Source organism: Cryptomeria japonica, chromosome 9 (assembly GCF_030272615.1).
Source record: "Cryptomeria japonica chromosome 9, Sugi_1.0, whole genome shotgun sequence".
Lineage (NCBI taxonomy): Eukaryota > Viridiplantae > Streptophyta > Pinopsida > Cupressales > Cupressaceae > Cryptomeria > Cryptomeria japonica.
This window is the reverse complement of record NC_081413.1, coordinates 64337466-64362580: the sequence shown is the minus strand read 5'-3', so window position 1 is coordinate 64362580 and position 25115 is coordinate 64337466. Positions and strand designations below refer to the sequence as shown.

Below are 25115 nucleotides of genomic sequence, written 5' to 3'. Positions count from 1 at the left end.
TGTTACCTATAATTTCAAATCAGTGGGATTACATATTATATAAAATTCATCAAAATCTATGCCTTTGTACAGAAAAAAGCTATTTCCTTCACCTCACTTCATGGTTGCTTTTGTTCTCCCTATATACAACAAAAATAAAAACAAGTATATCGATAAAAACACAGTGGTAACAGTATGAAATTGAACTGGCAGAAATCTTACATGTAAGAAAAATAATATCATATTCTATTTAACTTTGAACGAGGAGTACAGTGCAGTATGCTGAATTGCAGTCTGAGGACAGTCAAGCCCTGCCTAGTAATCTCCATTGATCAAGAAGAATTGGCAGCCATTGCACTCCTGTTGTCACATCATATTCATCATTGGAGTTTGTTCTACATCAATTTCCACATAGATCCAGTTTGTCACCTTCTTCATTGATTGTGGCATCATCATTTCACTTGGACAAGGTGACACGAGCAGTTTTCAGTGACACCATCATCATTCTTCGTGCTTCCATCTTTCATAGCATATCCCATATGGGAAGCATACCTACATCTATACATGGTTTTGTTTCTTCCTGTGGAGAGGCAAGTGTTTTGTAAGCATTGGGTCTTGTTTTGTCTTCAAACACTTACCATTCTTGTAGGCGATTATGCATTATTGAGGGGCTGCATAGCCTCTCATTTTCCCTCCTATGGGGGGGCTATTGATTGGATCCTTGTGATGGATGTAGTTCTCGGGAGGTATTGATGTTGAGACCTCCATAAATCACTTCGTCTTTCACTTGTACATGATTTGCATTGTCTCTGTTTTGGAGAGGTGTTTTGTCCCATAGGATTTTCTCCCTTTTTCCGTTCGTGAGAGATTAGTTGTGCATGGGTACCTAACATGGCCTAGTTGTCAAGACCCATATTGCATTTCCATATTTGTCTTCCATCATTTGCATAATAATTTCACTCCCTAAGTTTCATTTAAGGGAGAGTGTTGGTGTGAATGTGGTTATATCTTAAGTAGTTCTTAGTTGGAATCTATTCACGTATTAAGTTTACTTAGGCATACGTGACAGTTAGTTGTCAGTAAATGTCATTTACACGTTAAGCTTACTTAGGCTTAGTTGGCATAAGTTAGTTATCATAAAGTCACTTTATGTAACTTGTCATCTAATAATGTTCATAGGATCATGTTAGTTATCCTAAGTGGCATTCTAGAAGATATCAATCATGTCTCATTATGTAATATTTTCTTTAGGCATTTATTATTATGCATCATGTATTAAATGCTTGTAAAAAGGTAGTTGTCACGTCACATAGGATTAAGACACATGTTGTAATGTCCCCGATTTTAGCCTGGAATTGTTTGAGGAGAAATAAGGAGGAAATTTATTTAATTTAATATTATATTAAGTTGTCTCATTATATTTATTTAAATCACACGTGAGATGACTTTATATTTTATTAAATTAATAAAGTGACTAAAGTATAAAATAAAAATAATTAAAGTCACTTAACAATAATAAAGTGTACTTACCCTCTTCTAGCCCTCTTCTAGAAGGTGATTGTGACGCGTTCTGTAATGAATAAATAGAAGAGGGGAAACACATGTTGGGCATCAGTTGTTTGGTTATCTCTTGAATTGAGTTGTGGAGCCAAGGGTTGTCCGCAGAGTTGATCTTAGGGAACGATACCTCCCTTCGATCTGCATAACTGAGGAGGTGAAAGACCCTCTGAAGAGTTGCTTTGAGAGTGAGGAGCACTCAGCTTTTCACATTGAGCTTAAGGAGATTTCATATCAGTCACATCAGTTTGGAGAGATTACTTTAGACATTCATTTGCCACGATTTTTGTCTTTGGGACATGATATGCAAATCTTCATAGTTTGGGATCAGTGATATTGTCTAGAGAGGAGGCCGATGTTATCTTGAAGTCTTGGAGGTGAAATCGAATTGAATTGCAGACTTATATCAGGTTGGCGCAGACTTCACCTAGTCCACGATTTGGCTTATTCCTCATTGTTGATGCACCGAATTACACATTGGTGGGTAGCGATCTCAATTTAGGAGCAAGGAGATCTTATTGAGACAATTTTTGAATGAACTTTGGTGTCAAAACAATCCACAATTCGGTGGTCTGACCAGACGGACCTGTGCATAGAAGAAACCCATCGATTTGGGTGATATCTCCTTCTATGAGCCTTTATACTTGTCATTTAGTGAGGCGCTTCAGTCTAGGATTGTAACCGATTCATAAGGAGGCAAATTGGAGGGGTTCTTGGCAGATTACATCAACAGCTCAGTCATCTTTCATGCAGCAACAGGGCCGAACTATGGAGGGGTTCGATTAGACATTGGGTGGACTTCAACATGATGGATATTGCTTGATTCTTCATCCCTCAATAAGGTGATCGATATCAGGTTCTTTAGATCCTACAATTTCTTTGTTATTTCAGTTGTAGTGCATAAGTGTGTAAGTGCCATTTGTCCTCAGAAAATCTGAGACATAGTCCTTTGTAATCAGTCAATGTGTTGATCTTGTAACAGCATGTTGAGCTGGCTTATAATAAAGTTCTGAAGTAGTTTGGTGGCTGCATATTGTATAATCAGTTTTCTGAGGTTATATGACATCTATTTGACATAATGACAGTCCTTAGTTAACCCTGTTTGTGAGCTTCAATTGTTCTAAGTTGCTGTCAAAACATTACATGGTTGTCACACATCACTCTCAAAATATCTATGAGAGATCTTTCATTAAAGTTTTAGTGTTGATGTCCCGTATATCTAACTGAAACCAAGATCAGCAATCTGAGAACTGTTAGCCAAAGTGTTTGACGAAATATCTAAAGCTTAAAAAATCAGTATCTTTGTATCAGAATTGACAAGGGACATTACACATGTCCACATCTTGTGTATTCCTACCTCATCACCTTGCCAATATAAGCAAGGCTCATTTGTACATTGTATCATATCAATTGAATCATTTTCATATCATTTCAATCTCATGTTCATGCAAGCTCATGTTGTAACATTCTTCTGTGGAAGGCATGTTTCTTGGTTGATATTTTGAAGTATGCGCAATTTCATTATGGATTCTTTATTATTCCAACAGAGACAATGTTAGATGCCTTGCCTTGAAAAATCTACCATCTACTACATACATAGCTACAATATCGATCACTGTTTGAATTTCATTTTCCACTCTGTTGACGTGTATTTTGTACACTATCAAACACAGAATAAAATACCCAAAGGTACCTTATCCTCTCTTGAGTAAAGTCTCCGAATGCTGAAGATATCGCGAAAAGGATCAATCGGGATGACTTCAAGGTTCTTGTATGTAGGGTCTCTACGTGTGGATAAGCTCTTTGTGGTATGATGTGATTTGCTGGAATCACAAGGGGACTTACATTTGATGATTGAACTTCTGATTTGCCTTGAATATTGCTGGAACACAGGCTCTTACTAGCTTTGATTTTTAAAAAAAAGGAAAAAAGATGAGGGCGAGGAAAGGATCTAATCCTAACACTAAGAATGTAAGAGCAATGAATGATCTTTGATGAAATTCTAACTAAGTCTTGTTTTGACATCCCAGGAACATCTCCACAAGGTTAGTGCGATCTTCGAAGGAAAGCTTTATGATGTTCAAATCATCACTGCAGGCATAGACACCATCAGGTTGATGCATATCAATGAAGAAGCGACAACTGAAGTTAAGCTTAAGCTGAATGATTCCAGTTGACTACACAAGGCAAGTCTGCAATCAACAAACTGCTAGTAGTATGGATATACGAATTCCACCATCAATCAAGCACATTTCTTCCATTCATCTAATAACATGAAATCAAATATGAGAAGTATAGAGACCATGCAAATTGTCGAATCGACCCATAAATTTCACCATTTCTTCAATGAAGTCACAAGTCTTTTACAACAACATCTTGGCAACAATCTTTGCCTTCTCTCTCTACTCTACTCTAATTGCTATTCTAATCACCTTCTAACTACTCTCTATCTGTCTTCTAACTGCTGCTATCTATTCCCTATCTATTTCTTCTTTACAAAATGAAGAGCCGGGGCTTATATAGTGCCCACAATACAATTCGATGGCTAAGATCAATTTGAGATCAATGGCCAAGATTCAATAATGAAAACCCTAATTAGGGTTTGTTACAACCATTACATAACATTTAATGCTCGACCAATGAAATAATTGTATTGCTTGGACACATGTCCTCTTTGGAAAATTCCACCAATGGATAGTTGGGGTAGGTACATCGAAGTTTGTGCCACCTTCCATGAGTTAGGTACACTGAATCTGGACATGCTGAGGTGGACCAATCCGACTGGAGAAGTGATGACTAGGATGCCACCTCGTTTGACACTTGTAACTTGGTAGATATTCAATTTGATGTTGTTGAGAAGCTAGCTTTAATTAACTCATCTGGAACTATTTGCTTCTTCAACGAACCCTTGCTCTGACTTCTTGTGTCCTTGATGTGCAGGATGATTGATGTACCTCGCCTTGGAATGCTAGATTGGAGAAGTCGCCCTTGATGACGCTTGACTGAAGAAAGCCATCCTTGTCGATGTTGGATCGAAGAAGGTCGTCCTTGTCGATGCTAGACTGGAGGAGGTCGCCCTTGTCCTTGCTTGATCTTCTTGGAGGAGACCGTCCTTGATCTGGCTTGATTTTCCAACTCCGGGATCCCCATTTGATGCCTACACAAAATATTAAAGTTAGTCTTTTGAGCATCAAACCTCAAAGCATGAAATTTAAGACCTTTCAAAGGTAAAACTTAAGATATTAATTTGAAAAAGTCATGATAAATCAAGAACTATACATTTTCAAATTAATAATGAATGGAAATTGGATCTTCAAGACTTAGACTTTACAAAATTGCAATGGGATCACAATAAGTCTTGAATAAGAACTTCAAAAAAGTAATTCTTCATATCTTCCTTTGAGTATTTAAGTACAAAACCTTGAAAAATGAAGGAAGAAGACCGGATTTTGTTGGGCAAGATTTATAGCCATCCCTTAGATGAAGTACGCCTCCTTTAGCCTTCAAAAAAAATCTGGAAATTATCCTCCAATCTAGCAAGAAATTCGCCTCTCCAATAGCCTTCAATATGAATATCGCTCCTCAAATTGCTCTCCAAATTCGCACTTGAAAGGATGATTGAATGATTTGAATTGTGAAGCAACACCTCCAATATATAGAGCGCTCACCTTCTACTTACCCATGAGGCCGACCTAGCAATTAAGCCTTAAAAAATAAAAAATAAAACCATCAAGAAGAAGGCCGACTTGTCAAATAAAGGCAAAATAATGCCTTGTGCGCTCAACTATTAATTTTTTATTTCACAAAAATTAATTTTAAATGCCTTTATAATAGAAATTCGATTTTTTTGAGGCCCAAAATTAATTTATTAAATGCCAATTTAATTAATTTTTTCAAATATTCCAAAGTTGGCAATTTTGCATCCAATGCGATTTGGAGGATATTAACGTTGGGATATGGCAAAAATAAAGAATGCATATTTTAAGCGCTCTGGTCCCTTGGAGAGGGACAGGAGCACTTTTTCATTTTTAGGCTAGGATTCTCAATTGTTTGGAGTCAAACCTTTGTTCACCATGCTTTAGAAGATTCTTCCCATCTCATACAACGTTACCTTAGCATAATCTCGGAGGGGATTTGTTGTTTTCAAAAAAAGTGGGACGGTCCTTCAGTGAGTGACGGGAGCACTTTTGAGTCCATTGCATGAATTCTTGATCATATTAATCTTCAATTTACCCTAAAGGCGTAGAATATCACATTTCACACCATCTTGAGCCTTGGTAATAAAAATATTATTTCAAAATGCAAGGTAAAAGGTCATATTTGGAAAAAAGTGGCACGGTCCTTCAGTGAGGGACGGGAGCACTTTTGCTAGTTGTCGTCAAAATTTGCAGCTCTCGCATCTCAATTCAACTTCAAGGCATTTTAAACACTTTTTCAAACTTGCGCCTTGGTCTCAATTCCTCCAAAATTGGTGAGAAAGGCAAGATAACATGTTAAGTGCTCTGGTCCTTTGGTGAGGGACGGTAGCACTTTTAAAAAAGTGGGACGGTCCTTCAGTGAGGGATGGGAGCACTTTTGCAATTTCAAGCCAATTCGTCCTTTGCTAGTCTTCCAAATTATCTTCAATGGATGAATCTTGCCCTCCTTCATTCATTTCAATCACGCAACTTGCCTTGCCTTTGCCAGAAATCTGTATTTTTAGAAAAAGTGGGATGGTCCTTCAGTGAGGGACGGGAGCACTTTTGAAAAAGTGGGATGGTCCTTCGGTGAGGGACGGGAGCACTTTTCTCATCTTGGCATACCCTTTTGTTCTTTAAATCTCTCAATTGCGTCCAAGGCATAAAACATCCTTCGTCCTTCCCATCCAAGTCAAGTTTTGCCATAAAATATCAAACAAATAGGAGAAACTTGAAAAAGTGGCACGGTCCTTCAATGAGGGACGGGAGCACTTTTTGTCATTTGGGTTGATTTACTCTTTTGGGATCCGCTTAAATTATATTCAATGGACAAAACATGCTTCCCTTAACCTCTTCAAATCATAAAATCACCTTAACCTTGCAAAGATAGTGCAAATTTGAAAAAAGTGGCACGGTCCTTCAGTGAGGGACGGGAGCACTTTTGAAAAAGTGGGATGGTCCTTCGGTGAGGGACGGGAGCACTTTGGCTTCTATCTTCAAAATTCACCAATTTTGTGCCTTCAAAATCTTCAAAAGTATCTAGTCATGTCCAATTGTCATTCCAGAAGACCTTGCACAAAACAAAATAGAAAAGTTAGTGACAAATATGCATAAAATAACATTTGTGCTCTGGTCCCTTGGAGAGGGACGGGAGCACTTTCGTCCTTTCTGGCTAAAGTATTCAAATTTTAGGTCTCCAATCATTTCACAAGGCATAATTAGGTCATCTTCAAGGTCAGGAATCAGTTAGCAAGCTCTCACAAAACAAGAAATTGCACCTAGAATGAAATTCGCCCTGGGCCTCCAGTGAAGGACAGGAGCACTTTCTCTGTTTCAGGCATCATCTTGCCTCTGAAATTTGATCAAAATTTACCTAGGCAAGAAATGTACAATTTCATCTACAAAACGCTAACACTTAGACAAAATTTGAATTTTACCCCAAAAAATTCCCGAATCTAGACCTAACCTGAGACATATCTGACTTCCTGACAGACTCACCTTACTTCAAAAATCAACCTTCGGAAGGACGCTTAATAACTTTCAAAATTTGACTGGACTCAGCTTGAAAAATATCCAAAAGAAACCCTTAAGGCTTAGCCCTAGCCCAGACAAACAACTCACTCATTCAAAACCCTAAAAGCAGAGAGAAGAACAGGCAAAACAAAAGCGAAAAGAGGGGGTCCCCATTTTAAATGGGGCAATGTGTGAAAACGTCACAACATCTAGCGCCACCTTGAATAAATGTTCCTGAAACATTTCAGAGATAAAGACTCAATCGACACCTAGAACCTCCGGAAAATTCAACCCAACTTATCAGGAGATTAGAAAATGTACTCAAAGTGGAAGGAAAATCCTTAACCAAATCTAGACACTTAGTCTTTGATTACCCAGGTGTGTGCAAGTGTATTCATTCCTCTCGACAAGAAAATTATAACCTTCAGGTTCCCCTGTGATTAGCTACATAGTTTATCTGAACCTCAAAAGCATCCTGGATAGAGCCTCGTTGCCAGTCAGACGTCCATAGTCCCGACGAGGTTATTGCCGCAAGCTCACGAACATTGCTCCATTGCCAGCCAGGCGTCTATAGCCCCGATGGAGTTATCCGCATATTCCCCTTAGCCAATTTTGATATTTCATTTCATTTCATTTTTTTTCTTCATTTTTCTCATTTTTTTTTTTTCTCTTTTGATATTGCTTTTTCATTCCGTCAATTCCTTTGGCTTGTAAGCAGTGAAGCTTACTAGGGTTTGAGGATTGCGGTGGCGCTGAAGCCAGATTTTAGATTTTTCACCAATCACAGCTTTGCCTAAAAACCATAATGACTCAGAGTCTATTAATGTGTGACGATATAGTAATCAACAGATGTCGGCATCAAGATACAAAAAATGATTCCCTTCCAAGTCAAATACAGGTCCTGATCAGATGATAAAGCTGGAGAGGAACAACCTCGGATTCCGAGCACTTCATGAATAGATATCTAAGAAATGAGTCTAACATAAGATCCAGGATGTTGCCAGTGTGTGAGCAACAACACAAACGCCTTTCTCACAAGATGGAGGCTCCTACTCAAGACACCTAAACTAAAGCAAACGACCGACGGACTGACCCAAAGCAAACTAAACTAAAGCGCACACCAAAAGCAAACTACTAAACTACCTGAGCCACACTAGATCATGAGTCAAATGACTCAAGGCAAATCAAGAACAAGGCTCAAAAAACCTCTAACCTAAAAATACGAAAAGAAAACCTACTCTAGACCTATATACAAGACTCCTAGACTCGACACGACTCAAAGAAGCGAAATATGTACATGACTTTACATGGTTTCTCAGGTTGTGCAACAGGAGCATGGCAAACGTGATGGTTCTCAGTCTAGCTAATTCATCCTTAAACACAGAAAGACAAACTCTCACCATGCATCTCTCATACTCAAGCAAATTTTCACTCAAAATGATCAACTGGGGTAATTCATTAGGACCATGATCAATCAAGATGCAAGTTGTTTTCCCAAAATCCCCATAATCAAAATCATAATAACTTTCAAAGCTAGGATTAAGGAAAGAGACAACCTGGCATATTTCAGGCTCATATGGAACTGTATTGTCGGAAGCGAGGTCACCAACTGCTTCAGGAGGTCGCCATTGGTGATGAACTATTCCACGAGCATCCACAACATGTTGATCTTGATTAAGAAGTTCCTTTTGAAACAAGCTCAGCGCCCCTTCGAATAGCTCAAGATTCTCTGTTTTCACTGAGGTATCTTGCATAAACCAGGCATCTTCATGAAATTTTGTTAGCATATCTTCAAAAATGAGAGTCTCCTTGATGGATTGAGCTTCAAACATCTCCTCTAGTGGATCAAAGATAATCTCAGGTGATGTCTCGTCTTCAAGTATAGTCTCGGGAGGTCGGAGCTGATGATGGATCATATCACTCACAGTAACTTGCTTATCTAGAAAAAAATTTGGCAGTGATTCCATTTGTGTTTCCTCTACAAGTTCTTTCAATGCTTCCTCAAATATTACGAGAGTGATGAAATCTTTAAGTGCCCCTTTGAATTGGTTTTCATATCTGGTCTCACTTATGACGATTTGCATCTCTTTGTTCAACATCTCAACTTGATTGTCTTCTTCAATGAGGCCATTTGAAAACTCCTGCAATTCAATCTCAAGGATCTCCTTTTGTAGCATAAACGAGAATTTTTCAAGGAATGAGTCGTCCTCTTCTTTGATTGCTTGTTCAACTCCTAGATCTTCCTTTATCACTGTTTGAGTATTCTCAACTGATTCTTCAACTTTTGTTTCATGGTATTCTTTTTCAGGTTCATGGCATGGCGAGCTATCCACTGTAATACATTGTTCCTCAGGTGCATTTGTATCGTCAACCTGCAATTGATCCTTCTCACATTCAGATGCTGGAGCAATGTCTTGTTCATGGGTTCTCCTAAATTCAACTGCGAGATGAGCACCCCCAAGATTTGTTAATAATACACTCTTCCTCGGACAAAGTTGTCATTCCAAACTGGTTTCTGACTTGATTGATAGCCATTTCACATATTGAGCAAGTAAATTCAGAGTGAGGTGAGTTGTGAATTCTACACCACAATGGTAGCAATATGTTCTCAAGACGCATTTCGCCATTCAAAATGAACTGACTCTCGATCATCCACATGAAGCTTAGAAGAGGATCCTTGCTCTCTGGGACACTGAAATTGCTTTCTTCTGTTTCTGGCCTGGGGACATCCCAAAAGAAGATTTTTCCCTACGCTGCCGATTCCATCCTTGATAAGTACTTCAAGCAATGCATTTCATCATGTTCCTCTGTCTCGTGGACTCGACATTGCCCGGACCTTGCAAACTCGGACAATCTGCGTGGATAAAGTCGTGGACTCGACACTGCCCGGGCCTTGCAAACTCGGACAATCTGCGTGGATAAAGTTGTGTATCTAATCTCCACCAAAGTTCAGGAAAATCAACTTGTTGCTCCTCGTGAAACTGTTGCCGCTCCATTGAGAAATCTTTTCTTTTTCGATTTTTTGATTTTTCAATTTTTTTTTGGATTTTCTATTTTTCACTTTTTTGGATTTTCCGAAATAAGAGAGATCTTGAATATCTCGGATTCAACTTGAACGTTCAACTGGTTCCAGCTTGATTCCTTCTCGTGTAAGTCCAACTAACGACCCAACAATCACTTTCCTTCTTTGTACCACTTCCGTCGAGTGTTGAAAATGACCTTCCACTGATCTTCCTTGGATTTCAAGAGTTCGTATTCGCTCCTTCAATTCTGTCGAGAGTGGAGGAGGGTAAAAAGCTCTGGAAAATTTCTTCAAATGCGATGTGACTTGACAAGATCGGACTTTCAAATGCTCAGCCCTCCTTCTAGCGCCAATTCTGTTGACGTGTATTTTGTACACTATCAAACACAGAATAAAATACCCAAAGGTACCTTATCCTCTCTTGAGTAAAGTCTCCAAGAACCTTGAAGTCATCCCGATTGATCCTTTTCGCGATATCTTCAGCATTCGGAGACTTTACTCAAGAGAGGATAAGGTACCTTTGGGTATTTTATTCCGTGTTTGATAGTGTACAAAATACACGTCAACACACTCCCACCTAACCAACATATTACATAAGGTCTTTGCTTTTCTTGTTTCATTGGAGTATCAATTGATTTTAAAAAGACTAGCTGCCCCCTTGAAGCCACTAAAAATTTGATGAGAGTTCTATCTTTGCCATCTATCCACCCATTAGATAAAATGGTACAGCCTTTCTTTTCCCAAATTTTTTTTCGTTTTACTAGTAGGCATGTGTTTTTAACTTCATTCTACAATAATGGGCCACCCAACTCATGGCGACTTGGGGCCTTGAACCCCTTATTGCTATAGTCAGTGTATTTACAAATTGCTCCCAATAAGGACTTTAAGAAACATTAAACAAAATATTTTTGTACTACCAATATCTTGCAGTGCCAACTTTGCCTCATGTTGCAATTCTCTATTGCATGCAGTAACTTCCAATGATGGTTGCACACCAAGAGTGTTATGAGGAACAAACAAGCTAAAGTACATATATCCACACTGTCTGATCCTTGTATTCATGGTCCAATGAAAGATGAGCCTCCTATATCTCTCTCTAATCCTATACAACTAAAAACTAGGGTTGGGGTTACCAATGCCTCTAAATTCTCTTTTTCTTTGTTTTCCTTTAGTCATATGTTGCAAAGAGTGCTTTCAACTCTTCAACCTCTAGAGTAGCTTTTGTCCATGGCCTAACATCTTAGCAAGGTATATGTGCAAGCTGATATTTGATTTAATTTATGCCTTTGGTCACACCCTTAGTGCAATGGATACAAATAACCTCTCCTTGTGTTGGACCTAGTATGCTATTTCCAATAAGGGCATTCGCCATAAATTCCTCTATTTGCAAAAGCCGTATTCCTTTTAGAAAATGAAAATGAAAATGAAACCTAGCAAAAGAAAGACAACAAAAAAAAAAAAATACCCTAGTTAGTAGCAAAAAATTTAACACTTTTTTATAAAAGTTGCTGCATAAAAGATATCGTTAATTATTTTCGTGCATTGATCTTAAGATATCATTGTTTATCCATGTTTTGTTAATATTCATTGAGCTATTTTGCGTTATTCCGTATGAATAGTTGTGAAATACTCTTTTTATTTCTTTTTATACTACTTCCTGAAAGAGCAACCCAAATAACTAATATTTGTAATTTTGCAAGAGATTTCCTTATTCCAATCTACATTTATTTGGAAATGTGCAGTGCAAACTACAGAGTACTGCATTACAAGATCACTAGTGTTTTCCTTGTTCTAGTCTATAGTACTGCATTACAAAATTACTGGTGTTCTCACTTTTTTGATCTCATCTCTACTCTGCATTCCTACCATGAATTAATGCCAATATGCTCCATTTTGAACTAATAAAGAGGTTATTTTTTTTAATTTTTAAAGGAGCCAAGAAACAATAATGGATAAATCCTTTCTATACTGAAAAAACTGATTCAAAGATCAATGGAAAGTCAAATGTAGAAATTATGTGAATTTTTGAAATTTTGTTCTTAATGCAAGTCTATAAATTAGAAACATAAATGACTTACAGGCTTAAATTTTCATAGTGTAATTATAAACTATGAAATTCAACCCTGTAGGTTGTTTAGATTTAAATTGAGTTTAATTATTAATTACAGTTACAATTTATAAATATAAGCAGGCTTGCAGGCTAAAATTTTCACAATTTAAATTTATGATATAAATGCAATATGAACATGTTGTCCTCATTTTTTGACTTTCAAAAATGTGACAACCCTTACAAATTTTTGCTCAAAATGTGTCATTTTTGTCTCCAAGGCACGTTTTACAAGGTGCAAAACTCACATTTGTTAGTGTCAAATCATTGGTGGGTGTCTTTGCCATCATTGTCCAAGTTTTGGTCTTCATTTTCCTAGTATTTTGTGCAATTTCGGGTTTCAGAGAAGTCACTGCAAGTTGGAGATTTTACTCTAAAAGCATGCTTCCCAAGGCAAAAATTTTGCTTCTTGTTGAACTGGATTGATCTTCAGTTCATCCTTGATCCGCGTTTCAAATTTCATCGCGTTCCGAGTTCGTTTGCTATGTCTTTCCTTCAAAATCGGGTTTTATTCTCTTGACTGCGAGTGGTAAATTTTCCTTCTTTGCAAGTTAGGAGTTTTCTTTATGTTTTTGTGTTGTAGGGTTTTTTTTGGCAATTACAAGTGCACTTTATAAAAGACTTGTAACTTCTAACTTGCTTTTTATTTGCCATTTCCTCTTTTTGTCTTTTAAGTTGTTTGTAGGAACTTTTTGGACAAACTACATGTAATGTCTCCATTTTAGCAGACTTGGATTTTGTGAGATTAGCCTATTATCCTGACCCTCGTAGGCTAATGCGTTGGATAGAGGGTCTCTTGAGGATTGGTGTCATCTCCAGTGTTCAGAGTGCTTCAGTTTGGTCTTCGTTTGGCATCATTAGGACATCATTTGCTCTACTTCCTATTTTTAGTAAGTCTTGGGATGTTAGAGATGGACCCCTGCTATTTTTAGTAAAAGGGGTATGGTCATTTGCAGCTTCATCATGTCAGCGCCCCGTTCAGACGGCGTTCAAAAATGTTGAATATTAATGGAGATATTAATGTTTATTTAGTTTAAATAAACATTAATGTTTTGAGCTTATATTATTAAGTTATAATATAATCTTATATTATAACTTAAGGAAGGGTCCAAGTATCATTAAAGGGGACCATTTAATTAATTAATTGTGGCTTTTTTACCAAGGTGAAATATTAAATGACAAAGTGAAAATATTATATCATTAAATGTCATTTAATATCATTAATTGATTTAATGCCTTATTGGAGAAAATCGAACCCTCATGGGAAATATATATAAGGCTTTTGAAAAGAAGAGAATGGGGGAATTGATCATTGTTATTTTTTATGAGAAGACTTGTCTCTTGGCTTTGGAGAAGAAGCTGGGGTTTTTGCAGCTTGTCTGGAGTATCGGAATTGGAGAACGTGAAGACTTCATTGCATCAGCAATCTGAGGGTGTGAGATATTCATCTGAAGTTGCTCCTAGGGTTGGCTTCATCTAGATGTTGACATTGTGCTGATTGGAGATTTATTTTCAGATTTATTGGCGTAGCTGAGGGCATATGTATATGGCAGACTGAGAACATCATACAAAGGGTTTATTTGTTGCTACAGTGTCGTGAACAGTGCGCTACAGTACCCATGAATAGTAAACGCAATAGTACTAATGCATTTTAGAAGAGTTAATCTACAGAAATTTAAAGGGGTTTGAAGAGCGATTTTCAGATTGTTGGAGGCTACATTTACTGCTGTTAGTACCACTCATTGGCACGTGGGAATTACATGTATGTATGACAAGTGTTTGTGTTAATGACAATCTGCTGTAAGTGCATTTTGGTCTCTAAGAATGCATTCCAAATCTTCGTAGAAATGTCTAACAGCTGTCTAATCTGCTGTAAGTGCATATGTCTGACATTCAACATTGATCAGCCACTTAGCTTTCATGCCAACTGTTTGCTTAAATGCCTAATGGCTGTAGGTGTACTTTGGGATGCATGACAAGTGTTTGTCTTAATGTCTACTAGCTGTACTAGTTAATTTCAGTCATTTCATGTGTGTGTAAGCTCTAAAACAGCTAGCATATCATTTCTATAACAACTTTGCATTGTTAGAAGCTTTCCATAACTTCATTTGCAGCCTACAAACCCAAAGAAGGCAAATAAGAATTCACTACAGCGGCTTCAAACATTGTATGCCAAGTGTTTGACAATATTCCTTGGGGGTTCAATAAGCGAAACAAGGTCAGATTAACCAAGGGATATTACACTACAAGTGAATTTGAAAATACAAGTTTAATGAGAACTTATAAATTCTTATAAAAGTTCCTACTTTGTGCTTTTAGTTGTAATAGGGATTTTATTTTCCTATTACAAATCTTTTTAAGTTTTTAAGTCTTTTATCTTTTGTCTTTTAGTTGTAATGGGGATTTTATTTCCCTATTACAAGTTTTTATGTTTTATGTTTTTAGTTGTAATGGGGATTTTATTTCCTTCTTAGTTGTTTTGTTCTTTTTTGTGCTTCTTTCTTCTAAAAACCCAATTTGCCCAAATGAAGGAAAAAGTAATGCAATTTAAAACTTGTAAAGGGGATTTAGAAACCCAATTGCATCTTTTGAAGGGCAGGCTTTTGCTTGAAGTTGAAGGTAAATAACCCGATCTGCACTCTTGCTTCCACAAAAACCGTTTTTTGTGGTGTTTTTCCCTTGAATCCGTCCCTCATCTTGGCTATGGTTTTGGAGATCGGTGGTTCTTGCCACGTTTTTCAGATTCAACGGTTTTGGGCAACATGTTTTGCATTCATGTGAGCCGTTTTTTATTCCGTTTTCTGCTGAGTTTGTTCCACGTTTTGGGAGCATGAATTTCACCATTGTTGCCGCTTTTGCAACACGTCTTGCATCCTTCATCCATTGAAGAGTGTTTAACATCAAATACATCTCTCTTTCCAAACCGTTTTTTGTGGAGAGGATTGAATGCAAAACCGATTTGTTTGTTGCTTGTAATCCCAACCTGGTGGCTTCTTTACTTATTTATAAGAGCATTTCGGTTTCTCTCAAGTTCATTTGCTTCATTTGCTTTGATCTAGGGCATTCTTCAAGCAAGATTGCATTGTTTTTCCCCTCGCAAATTTTTCCTATTTACTTGCAATTGGAATTTTAAAACCCAATTACAAGTGCAAGTTGTAATGTTCTCTTACTTGCAGTCAGCCTTCCCGAACCCGAAATTGGTCCAAAATGCACTCAAAAACACTTGAAAATGAGTCTTAAAGGTCCCATTACAAGTGCAGACTTGTGTTTTCCCATTACACATATGAAGTTGCATGTTTGTTCTCCACAATTGCAAGTTAATGCTCTTGTTTTTCCACACATGTAATGCAGTTTCTAGAACCCGAAAGTCACTTGTGAGCCCATTTTTGCATCAATTTATCCCTTCCCATGTCAGTCTTGTTTACACACACGACCTACCAAATCAATTATTAAGGCATGGGCCTTATTTTGCAAGCAGATTCCAAGATTGGAGGATGATACAAAGAAAGAAAAACAACATGACGGAGCCACACTAGTAGATGGATAAGTGACATGAATGGTTGAGAGCATAGAATGTTTTCAAGACAGAGATATGCTTCTTACTTCAACCTTGCAAAGAACTTCTCTCCTAAAAAGTCAGTACTACCCCAAGCATGTGAAAGGTTGGAGTTCGCTGGTTAAAGACACAAAGACTATCAAAGGTGCAAGTTCTTGTTCCAGTTCAAGATGTCATTTACCTCAATCACAGAGTGTCTTGTAGTAGCATGAAGATTTTCAATCACAAAGTGTCTTGTAGTAGTATGAAGTTTTTTGTGAGTACCTTACTGCTGGTTTTGACTTGCAATCTTTTCATCTATTGACTAAAATCATCATCTAAAATTATTAGACATAAACAATTTGATGTTTGAGTATGACAGAAAGTAGAAAATTTCAGTGAAATGATTCTCTAGTCCCAAAACAAGGTTTTTCGTGAAGTGCAATTTTGAATTAAATTTCAAGCACTTCCTCATCAATGAGTCACTTGGACTGGCCAAAACAAGGTTTTTTGTAGACCACAATTTTGAATTGAATTTCACACACTTCCTTGTCAATGAGTCACTCAGAGAACAACCTGAGCGATCAATTAAGAAGTTGAAAACCCAGCCACAGTGATCACTCTAAAAATCGACAATATTTGCTTTCTCAAATACAGTCCAACTTACTTGAAAAGAGAGGTAACTTGGTCATTCTGCGATCTTCTTTGTTAAGCATTGTCTTTCTTTTTCATTTGCTCAGCTACCTCCATTTGAAAGGTTTTCAAACTTGCAACTTGATCATTCTCTTCTTCTCCATATGTTCAATTGACTTTCTCTAGAAATGGTAACCATACTTCAAGTTCAGTCCTTGATCTAGAATTTGTGCAAGTTCTGAGTTCTCTTTGATCTTCCTTCATTAGGACTATAACTGCATTTTAGGTCAGTTTAAAATGAGAGAATTCTTTTGAACATCTGTTTAGATCTTGGGAAGTACTTTTGGAAATTTTAGCATTCTTATATATCATATTGCTCCTAAGCAAGGCTTCCTCTCTTCATGCTTTCATTTGTCTATGCATTTTAAAGCCTGTTTGCATCTATCAGTATAGTTTAAGCCAGAACTTTATTATTCAACAACAGCTGCAGGCAAAGACCACTTTATTACAAATTTTATGTCAACGATCATCATGCTTGAGCAATCCCAAACTCCAAATGCTCAATGCCCAACATTTTCAGCAATTACTAAAGCAGTACTAAAAATCCAAGGAAAATATTTGAAGATTATCAATCAGCATGAGAATCAGAAAGAGGAAAATCCCAATAACAGGTTGAGGAAGGATAAAAGATCATGGGTACAAGTGGCTAAGTGAAACAAGGCACCTCTTGCCAGACCAAGCAAATTTTGAGTAAGACAGTGTGACAAACCAAGCTTTTCAACCTTCAAATGTGTGGCCTTCAAAAGATCCTTGATGGCTTCCATTATGCCACAAAAACCTTTGGAAATAACCACCTCTTCAGGAAAATCCCTCCTTCAGATACTGATTCCCAGGTGATATTCCAGATTGCCCATTAGAGTTGGCTCTTGCCCTTTATTTTATACAGATGACATCTGCGGGCTGTTTGGAAGCTCTATACTCTCAATGCAGCAGATCACAAGGGGATTCAGGCAAGTCCTCAAATATGGCATGAATTCACTTGCCTTCCCTATGACAGGTTTCATAAGTCTTCCTTTCTGGAGATCCCTAACTCTTGATCACAGCACATCATCCATCCCATTCAGAAATCAGAAGAGAGTTCAAATCCAATTAATAACAGTGCTGTGGTTGGGTATAAAATAAGTGAATTTTATAATATGGTGCTGAACATGAGTACAAACAAGAAAATAAGGCCCTTGCACATTAATCAAACCATTATAATTATAAAAGACTACAGAAATGTCGGCATGATGCCCACTGTTAACGTAATATTCAACATAACTACTTTGAATAACATAATTTGCATAAACAACATATATTACAGAATAAAAACCAGAAGGCAAGACCTCGATTGAACCACCAAAACCAGAAGGCAAGACCTCAATTGAACCACAAGAAGCAAAAAGAAAAATAGAAAAGATGATATTTCACAATGCAGTATTAATACCTCCCCCATTCTGTAGGTGGGTTCCAAGCAGATAGCACCACATCTGATTTAGCATTGGCTAAACAATTTCTCACAACAAATGATCTTGTTGCAAACTCTGCAACTCCAACATCTTTGTAATCACGATCAACATTCAAAATCTGCAAAACACAAAGTGTTACTTTAGAATCAATTCTTTTCATCATTAGTTTTCTTTCTTCATCTATAGTTTTAGGATAAAATGGTTTGAAAGCAAGAATGCATGAGCTCACAACAACAAATGCATCCTTGCCTGTCTATTTTTTAATTCCAAATATATTTCGAAAATAAGCATCTTATATATGTTAGAAACTACAAAAAAAATTAAGGAGAAAATACAGTGGAAATAACACGAGAAATAAAATTAAGTCTCTTGTGAGGCAGTTTTTGACAAATCATTATGTATGAACTGAAAGCATTTTATGCTGTCCATTTGACAACAGTATGTTTTCAAAACAATTGATTGCAAATGCTTTTAATATTTTATATTATAAACTGACTAGCTCTAGTCACTCTATCCACTTATAATGATTAAAACAAGCAGTATTCATTCCATTAGGAATCCAGTAAAATAAAAGTAGCAGTCCAACTACAGTCCATTCGCCTTGCTCAGAATCCCATTACTGTCTCATATATTAACATAGTATATAGTAAGCTTAGTTGTGAGGAACCCTGCAGAGAGGGTCCATTTCATGTTTCTTGGGTTCTCAAACCGTCTGCAACAAGAAATGGCCGGTGCAGACTGACCATTTGCCGTTCACTACCCAGCAACTGACATTGCAACTGCGACTGCAAAGGTTATGTTTCCAATATTGTTAATAGTGGATCATTTCCTAAAGGTAAGCAAGCAGAATGTGACAAACAGAATATATTGAAGACAAAAACAGATGCAGAGTGAAAATATATATATTCATGTAAAATTTATGTGCTAAAAATTAGAAAGTAGGAGTTTTTTATAAAACAAATTGCATGTGCATCAAGACTGTTCCTATTTGTTTCCCCTTTCCTGAGCAACCTCACATCACCGTATTTCTGTCATACTGCCATTGCCATCATTTTTCCCATTTCTTGTTTCTGCTAGCATACAAATAGGCAATCATTTCTTTTGTAACATCTACCTTAGCACTTATGTCCCATAGGTGCTCTTCCTCAGATTAGCATTTATGATTTTCAATAGCCTTACATTGTTCTCATAATGCTAAAGAATGGTTTACAGTCAATGATCCAACCAGATTTGTTCCAAATAAATGTGGAATAGGAAAGCTAGAGCCCCCACTGATCAGTATTTCTTTAGTTTAAGCTGATAGATGGTGCATTAAATATAACTGTACCTTGATGCATTCATTGAAGAGCAACAATACAACAAATGAATCCATCTTCTTTTGGTGGATAATGAGAGTAGAAGGGACCTCAGGCCAGGAGTTAACAAATAGGAGCCACTCCCTGGTCACAGAAAACATGCACTTTAGTGTCTCTCAAATTCTGAATTACCATGTTGATGCCTGCTCATACCTAGAGCTTGTCCAATGATTTCTAGGGGAATTTGAACCCAAAGCATCATCATGGTAATACTTCATATATACCAGTCAGTCTAGCTCACTTGATTGGAATAAAACCCATTTCTATTTTAGGAATATCCTTTGATTTTTATGCATGCACAATCACAAAAGTGAAATTAGACCAGATCAGCTACCACGTAATTTTGTAAAGACTAAATTTTATGGAAGTGGATCTGAAATCTCTCTAATGAGCTTCTACTCATATCGGATGCTAAACCTCCATTTATTAAAGGATGAAACAAGTTCCTTTTAACAATTTACAAACACAAAAGTAAAATGTGTGCTTTGTGCCAACCATTCTCAACATTTTTCAAGGAAAAATCTCATACATCACAACTCATAGATATTTTTTTTTTTAAGGACTGGGTTCTACAATCTCATGTTTAATGTTCTCTTTATAATAGTAACATTCCACTTAATCCGAGTGGCAAACTTGTAAATAGAATTCAATCAATTGGGTTTAAAATGAGATAACTCAGGAAACTAAAAAGTGAATATTATTTTCATGTCAAATATAGTGCATAGAGATAAATAAAATAAAATAACACAAAACATCAAAGAAATCCAATTATAAAAAAAAAGTAGGATTTAAAAAGAAAGATTATTTTAGTTTTACCTAGCATAACCTAACCTAACCTAACCTAAGAGGGTTTATGTAAAAAAACAAAGGGAAAAATGGAGATGGGGGGTTGAGAGAGAGCTTTGGTGTGGAAGACAAAGAATTGTAACTACATTGTTCTTATTCCTCTAGCTTTCTTGCAACCTTAGTCTGTTGGCTGTCCTTGGTCTGGTTTGTGTTTTCTTGTTTTTCCTTTGTTCTTTTCCAAAGAGACAAGTTTGTGCTTTACCAAATTTGTCACCCCTGTTCCAATGCTTGGGACTGTGATGGAATCATTTGCTACAAGTTTTCAGACCTGAGTTTAGCTATTATCTGCTATCAAAAGACTGTTGTGCATTGCTGGAGGTGTTTTGGTTGAGTTTACTCATTGGTGGGTGGTTTTTGAGGCATTTGGTGAGCAATATCAGAAGTATACCTACTACCCAGGTCTATAATCATTGAAAAAACAGATCTGCTGTTACTCAGTTCCCCTTATCAATCCAGGAGCTGTTAACTTTTTGGCTTCAATCAGCACTGGGTGTTTGTGGTGAGGTCCTTCTGTGTTTGCTACAGCTGGGGGGCTCCCTATGTGCGTGGATTGATGATCTTCTGAAGATTGACAAACTCAATTTAACCCTGCAAACAGTTACAGCAAACCTGCAATTAATTTCAATCCTAGTTAAGGTAGTCCTTGATGATCACACTTGTTAAATCACTATATGTAATGAAGGTTGCATTGATAAGTATTTAGCCTCTAATAAAATCTTGCATATCAGTGTTTCACCAATGAACCATTATATCAACTTTGTGACAGCATTATTCCTTCATTTATGTTCAATTGGCTTGATTGATGTAGTGGTTAACTTTGGCAAAATCTCAAAAGAAAAAATAATAATTAGAAGTGGTTGTTACATTCCACAAGCCCTCACATACAACTACCTAAATCCTCAATCCAACATTCCAGTTCTACCCAAATTTCAAGGCCGATGAGGAGGTCTTGAGTGCGCTCTACATAGTCGTAGAGTAGATGGTACCTGATCGTTTGGTTGGAGCACAGATAATCACTAAAACAAATATATTCAGGCTTACACAAGAAGACCTCTTTGGACAAGATATGTACAAGGCAACTCAAATGAAATTAAAACTGAGCAAAATTTAAAGGCATAATTGAAGTTTAAAAATAAAATAGCTTCACTTTTTTCTGTTAATATTGAAACTCAAAGTTAGGCAATGAGATTGGTTTTCTTCTTCTCATTCCAAATGCATGTGGGAAAGGCTTGGTGATAAGATGCCATATCTTTACAGGATTCTCATTTGTATCTTGAGCCAACTATGCAAAGCATCAAGATGTGAGTGCAATTGGAACATGTTTGAGCACATACAATTTAAGAAACACAATAAGTTGTCGGTGTTGGCGGCAATATTGTACATGAAAATAAAACTAGTTAATTAAGTTGTAATTGTCTTGGTTAGTGGCAACCGAGGGGTGGTAGTCACGGTGCGACGGTTGGCGCTTGCACCCCCTCGGTATCTTTATATACTTCCGAATGTAACTTGTGACGGAGGATTATGAATGGAATAACATCTCTTATATTGCATCTGATATCTATGGCATTATTATTCTGCATTCCGTGTTTTATCTGTGTACTTTAAGTTATTCACCCGAGAGGGCAAACATTTGGCACCGTTGCCTAGACGTACTCGGGAACGGAAGACGTGGATGGCGCACGGACACGATGGGCCTACTCGTTGGTGAGACAAACCCAGAGGCCGACGACGCGCAAACAGAGCTCTACAATGGAGAAGACATTGCGACAAGGGAATTTTCAATTCTGCTCCAGGTAGCCATCCAGACCTACGTCCGACGAGAGGCCACAAAGGCGGAAATCCCACCAAGTGCTGTGTGGACAGCATTGGAGGTTAGCCCGGCAGTAAATTGGTTAAGGAACCATCTTCCCCAGCTGCTTGCATAGGCATCGCTGGCACAACAAGCTCGCCTGGAGGAGATTGCCCAGGAAGAGCGACGCCAACAAATTCTTCAACAGTACAAAGAAAGCAGTCGTCAGGAAGCAGAGCGGGATGGCACGAGGCCAAGAAGGAATTGAACCCTAAATCCCATCGGGATAAAGGACTATCCTATATTCAAATAAAAGTGTCATAATATTGACACGAGTTGTATTGACGAAATGAATTAATAAAGGCGTGTTTTGGTTTATGTGTTGTGAATTATGGAAATGTATGGGAATTAATGCCCAACCTATTAAATAAAGATAGAAATAAGAAAGTAGAAATGGGCGAGTGGGAGGCCGCGCAGAGGGCCTTGATTCTAGAACAACAAGTAGAACGTAGACGGAGGCTGAGGCAACTTGCCGAAGGACGACCTACCGAAGGGTGGCCCAAAGGGAACCAAAGAGGTGTCACGAAGGGTGCAGAAGCCGAGGGAAATTTCTACGTGTTGCCAGAACACCGTAGGGTGCGCAGCCACAAAGAGTTTCTGGAAGAAACAAAGTTACGGCGGAATCTAGTCGAAGAGACTCGGGATCAGTTTAGAAACTTATCCCTTACGCCACGAAGTGAGGATCACGAGAGGGAGCCACGAGTGGGTGCGGGCGAGAACGGAGGGGAGGACAACTGTACGGTTGCAGGTGCCACACACAGCAGGCAAAGCACCGTACCTCCAGTCACCCATGCAAGACACACCACCAACACCGGAGGGAGCGGTGCACAGATGCAGCCACAACCACCTCCAGGAAGACGACCCCCCTCGATGGCGGGCAAACAAAAGTTGCCTAAATTCAATGGAGATGGCAACGATGACCCCGTACGGCACTGTTGTACATGTGAGACAATATGGTTAGCCAACGGGGTAGTCGACAAAACGGATTGGGTGGTGCAGTTCCCTGCCACCCTGAGAAGAGTAGCCATTGATTGGTACTCTGATGTGGACAAAATAAAGGTGGGAACATGGGATGACCTACAGAAAGCTTTTGAGAAGGAGTTTCAACTCCTTCGAGATGATAATGAGATCGTGGCGGAGATACTAAGCACAAAGCAGGGAAAGCACAAAACAGTGCGAACATACAGTCGACGATTATAAAAATTACTGGGGAAGAAGGAGAACCAGCCGGCTGACGGACTAAAGAAGAGATGGTTCGTGGAAGGGTTGCGGTCATCCCTGGGGAGGAAGATGAAAATTGTACCGCCCACTTCATACGATGATGCATACAACCGTGCGATGGATTTGGAAAGTGAAGACAAAACATCGCGGAAGAAAAAGGACAAGTCCTCTGGAGAAGAGGAGTCCTCGGGAGAAAGCAGTAGTGACAAATCATCAAGTAAGAAGGTGCAAGCGCTTCAAAAAGATATGCACCGTATGTTGAAGGAATTTAAGAACATGAAAGGAAGCACGAGCAAAAACGAAGGCGCGTGGTGCACTGATTGTAAGGAAGAAGGCCACACAAAAGGCACCTGCCCGAAGAAGGCCTTTTGTGAGATTTGCCAAGTGATGGGACACTCCATCAAGGAATGCCCATACAACATGAAAACCTGAAGTACGGAAATGAGCCAAGTGTTGTTCACTGAGCAGGCCACAACATCCGCACCAGCGGGTACGACCCAACAAACCAGCACAACGACATCATTTGGAGGTTACCGGGACAACAGACGCGGCGGCGGAAGGAATAACAACAATAACAATAACAAAAGCTGTATCCAGTATGACGCCAAGGGCCGGCCAATGATCCAATGTAGGGCCTGTAATCAGTAGGGGCACTTCGCCCGTGATTGCACGAAGGAAGCCACCCCTCAGCACCTTTGCCGATGGTGTGGGCCAGGTGACCATGAGGACGCAAATTGCCCAAAGGTAGGGGTTAATCTCCTCAACATTGAGAAGGCTGAGAAGACTGGTGAGAAAGAAGTACTCGCGATCACCCACGCTCAGACGAAAAAGGCCACTTATCCTGATGCCCGTACGGAGAAGGAGAGATTACGGGAGGCAAAGGCCAATATTGAACGTGAGATGACGGCTGAACGACGGAACAACGAGGTGGTGAGTACATCATCCCGTACAGAAGCTGAAAATAACATCATTGGGCAAGTACTGCAGATGGAAGTACCTATAAGGGTAAAGGACCTTCTGGAAACAACGCCACAGTTAAGAACTGCCATTTTTAGTTCCATACAAACCACTGGGCAGACACCTTTGCATGCCACACGAGCGGAAGTTCCGGTCAACCCCTCGGTTGACCCAATGTTGTTGACCTTAAATAGTGGTCAGCATCCTGCTGTAGTAGAGATGGGAATTCTTGGGGCTATCCTCAAGGACACCATCGTGGACGGAGGTTCAGGGGTGAATGTACTGCCAGAGGATACGTGGAAGAAGCTGGGGAAGCCAACACTAAGGGCACCCACGTTCAACTTGGTAGGTGCAGATCAGCACAGCATCAAGCCACTCGGCACCCTGATGGCCCAGCCGGTCACCATCGGCACGCAACCCTTCATACTAGATTTTGTGGTAATCCCACTGAAGAAGAAGGGGTACGACGCAATCTTAGTCAGAGGGTGGCTGGTTGCAGCAAAGGTGAACCACGACTAGAAAAAGAACATCCTTTCTATGGAGAAAGGGGGTGGAAGTACACCATTGATCTGAGGACCCAGGTTGTCGGCAAGGAACTGACATCATCTTCAGAATCAGAGGGTGAAGGAAAAGGTGACCTGAGGGACGAAGGACGGGGCTGCAGGGAGGCCAATGACGAAGGGATTCTCAAACTAGGAGAGTGCTCCGAGGATGGGTTAGGGTCATTGAACAGGCTCTTCCACTGGCAGATGGAGGATTACGAAATGTTCCAGAGCTACAGGCTCGAAGTAGAGGAACCAAAGCAAGTAACAGAGGAGGTGTACCTGCTAGAATACAAAGAATATTGGAAGGGAGA

General features: G+C 38.7%; 1 protein-coding gene across 2 annotated transcripts in view; it reads right to left on the bottom strand.

Annotated features, from left to right (window-relative positions):
• The window catches only part of LOC131033478 (protein SABRE), a 278075-nt gene that overhangs the window by 55465 nt on the left and 197495 nt on the right, over positions 1 to 25115 (bottom strand). For both annotated transcript variants that reach the window (XM_057964713.2, XM_057964714.2), the window contains one exon: positions 18010 to 18149. In XM_057964713.2, the coding sequence (XP_057820696.1) occupies positions 18010 to 18149 (140 nt within the window). The remainder of the gene's footprint in view (positions 1 to 18009; positions 18150 to 25115) is intronic.